The sequence below is a fragment of the Palaemon carinicauda genome, chromosome 17, assembly GCF_036898095.1.
Source record: "Palaemon carinicauda isolate YSFRI2023 chromosome 17, ASM3689809v2, whole genome shotgun sequence".
NCBI lineage: Eukaryota > Metazoa > Arthropoda > Malacostraca > Decapoda > Palaemonidae > Palaemon > Palaemon carinicauda.
In genome coordinates, this window is record NC_090741.1 from 56946917 (window position 1) to 56949416 (window position 2500).

The window sequence follows — 2500 nt, forward strand, 5'->3', positions numbered from 1 at the left end:
GTGTCTTTAAAGTCAAAAACAATTGAAATTAATATTTATACATAATATAAGCTGGTATGAGACAATGTGACAAGAAGGGAAGCTTATAGCTATTTCTCGAGTGACGATTTAAGATGGCTTGGCCATGTGAAGAGAATTTATGAAGATAGTTTGGTTAGACTTGTACGTTGCCTAGAATCCTTAAACTGAAGGAAAACCAAAACCAAAAAAGTTACTGCTAAAGTGAGCATATAAATCAGTGGAAAAAATAACACACATAAGGGTTGTTGTGGCCTATATGGTCAAACTCGTTAGTTCCTTTGGTCACTGCAACTTCATCATCCTTGTGAGATAAAGATGGGGTGTTTGGAGGTAGCCTACAGGTCTATCTACCGAGCCATCAATAGCCATTGCCGGGTCCTAGCTTGGGTGGAGAGGGGGCTTAGGAGCTGATCATATGTATATATGGTCAGTCTCTAGGGCACTTTCCTGCTTGATAGGGCAATGTCACTGTCACTTGCCTCTGCCATTCATGGGCGGCCTTTAAACTTTTAAACAAAGATGGATGAGAATGCTTATATAAGTCAAGTGTTGGTGACAATGTGTATTGTTTATAACACTACTGATGAATGAATTCTCTATCCGGGTAATTGAAAATGCTAAGGTAGTAGATGCTGTAGAATGTATCTGCTCATATGGCTATTATTCAAACTTGTATCTAAGGGATAGACACGTCAGACACACGTATAATAGTGGTTGTGACCATGATTCATCTAGTATGCATCAGTATTTGTATTTGTTTATAGCTATATCTACATATTTTCATTATTTCAGCACTAATGTACACGTCCCGTCAAAAATAACTGCTAAATGTTTAGATAGATATGCACATAACCGCTTGCGCATCCTCTCCTCGAAAGGGTATGACTAATCCTCTCCCCTTTACCCAAGGGACGGGGAGAGCTCTGCTTGACCAGAAAGATTATATATATATATATATATATACTGTATATATATATATATATATATATAGCCAAAGAGTCTTCAAAGTGAATTTTAGAAGAACTGTCATTATTCATTATAATTCCTGGGTTACATTTAAAATCAAAATGCCTAGATATATAATTTAATCACCACTGAACCAAACTGAATGAGTAATTTCTTACTCTTATTTGCAGATCAGCTCGGAATTACATCCGTGGATGAAGAGAACAGTGTCCCAGTAACTTTTGACATCCGAATTGTAGACTGTGAAGTTGGAGAGGAGTATTCTCTGGAGAAGGTCCGTGGCAGGAACGGGGAGCTCTGTACATTTTCCTGCGCTTCAGTAAGTTTCACCACTGAGGAGGTTTACAGAGGCCACAAAGCTGATATGGTTTCCCAAAATTGCTTGGGACACAAGATGAATGGCAAGAGAACAACCGTCTACAGAGGGCCGATCAAGCTCAGTTATGAGGCAAGGCCAAGAAATGTGCAGTGGGTACTGTGAAGCGCCCAGAAAAAGCCTTGCGTTCTGAGTTATAAAACAACTTAATGCTGCCTGAAGCAAGTCATTCCTTGTTGAAAGTCACCAAAAAGTAAACTATGCTGCCTGAGGCAAGTCATTCACTGTTGAGTCACAAAAAAACTTAATTCTGTGGGTTTTGACTTGACGAAATAACTGTTCTGACGTCTTCCAGAACAGTATAACCAGGGAGCATCAGACAAGGGACCATTCCAAAAGCAGCTTTTCTGCTCAGTATTTTATCTCTGATGTAGGCTAACGCTGGTCTCATGGTGGACGAGAAAGACTTGCAGTAGTAGCAGGGTCCTGCACATGGCAGTTTTCTGCCTTCACAAGCCCAGGGAATCATGGAATGAACATTCCAGTCTCAGATAAAATGATCAATGATCATCAACTGATATAAATGGGCACTATGTGATTAGAATAAAACTTGAATGGCATATTTGCTGTGTTGATAACAATATCAACAATATCTAAATTCAAGTACAAACAAGTGCACAGTAAAGAGTATGGAAATATATTTATTTTTGGGGCCTTAAGGAAAAGGACGCTTCAACTGGTCTGATCGCACTGAATAACAGGATAAAGTTTGGGCACCACGGTGAGAAACTGAAGACCCCATACCACCATGTAATTAAATTCATGAGGTTCTATTATAGCTTTGTATCATTAATTCACTTTCTAATTGTTTGCACATTACATAAGACACTAGCAAACTCAGTATAATTTTTTCAGTTCGGAAACCCAACTGAAAATCTTGATCATTGCATTATTTACCACAAATAACAAAAACAACGAAACCTTCAGAATAATGCAAAGGGCAATTGCAATAAGTTACCATGGTCATAATAATTATATACTTTTCAACTCCTTAAGGTTTACATAGAATTATCTTTTTCTCTTTGTTTATTTCCATATCAGCTAAGACTTCGAATGAATGATAAATAAATCTAATAATCTTGCAAAGAAAAGTTACCATTTTTTGTTACTGTTCTTGACAAAAATTTATTTATGGAA

General features: G+C 37.6%; 2 protein-coding genes across 4 annotated transcripts in view; one reads left to right on the plus strand and one right to left on the minus strand.

The window, feature by feature from the left end:
- Nucleotides 1-2500, minus strand: part of LOC137656775 (uncharacterized) — a 208978-nt gene that overhangs the window by 157235 nt on the left and 49243 nt on the right. The window lies entirely within an intron of this gene.
- The window catches only part of LOC137656774 (uncharacterized), a 45727-nt gene that overhangs the window by 42187 nt on the left and 1040 nt on the right, over nt 1-2500 (plus strand). The window contains exon 2 of the mRNA XM_068391042.1: nt 1158-2500. This exon is cut by the window's right edge and continues 1040 nt beyond it. Coding sequence (XP_068247143.1) covers nt 1158-1468 — 311 coding nt within the window. The 3' untranslated portion in view covers nt 1469-2500. The remainder of the gene's footprint in view (nt 1-1157) is intronic.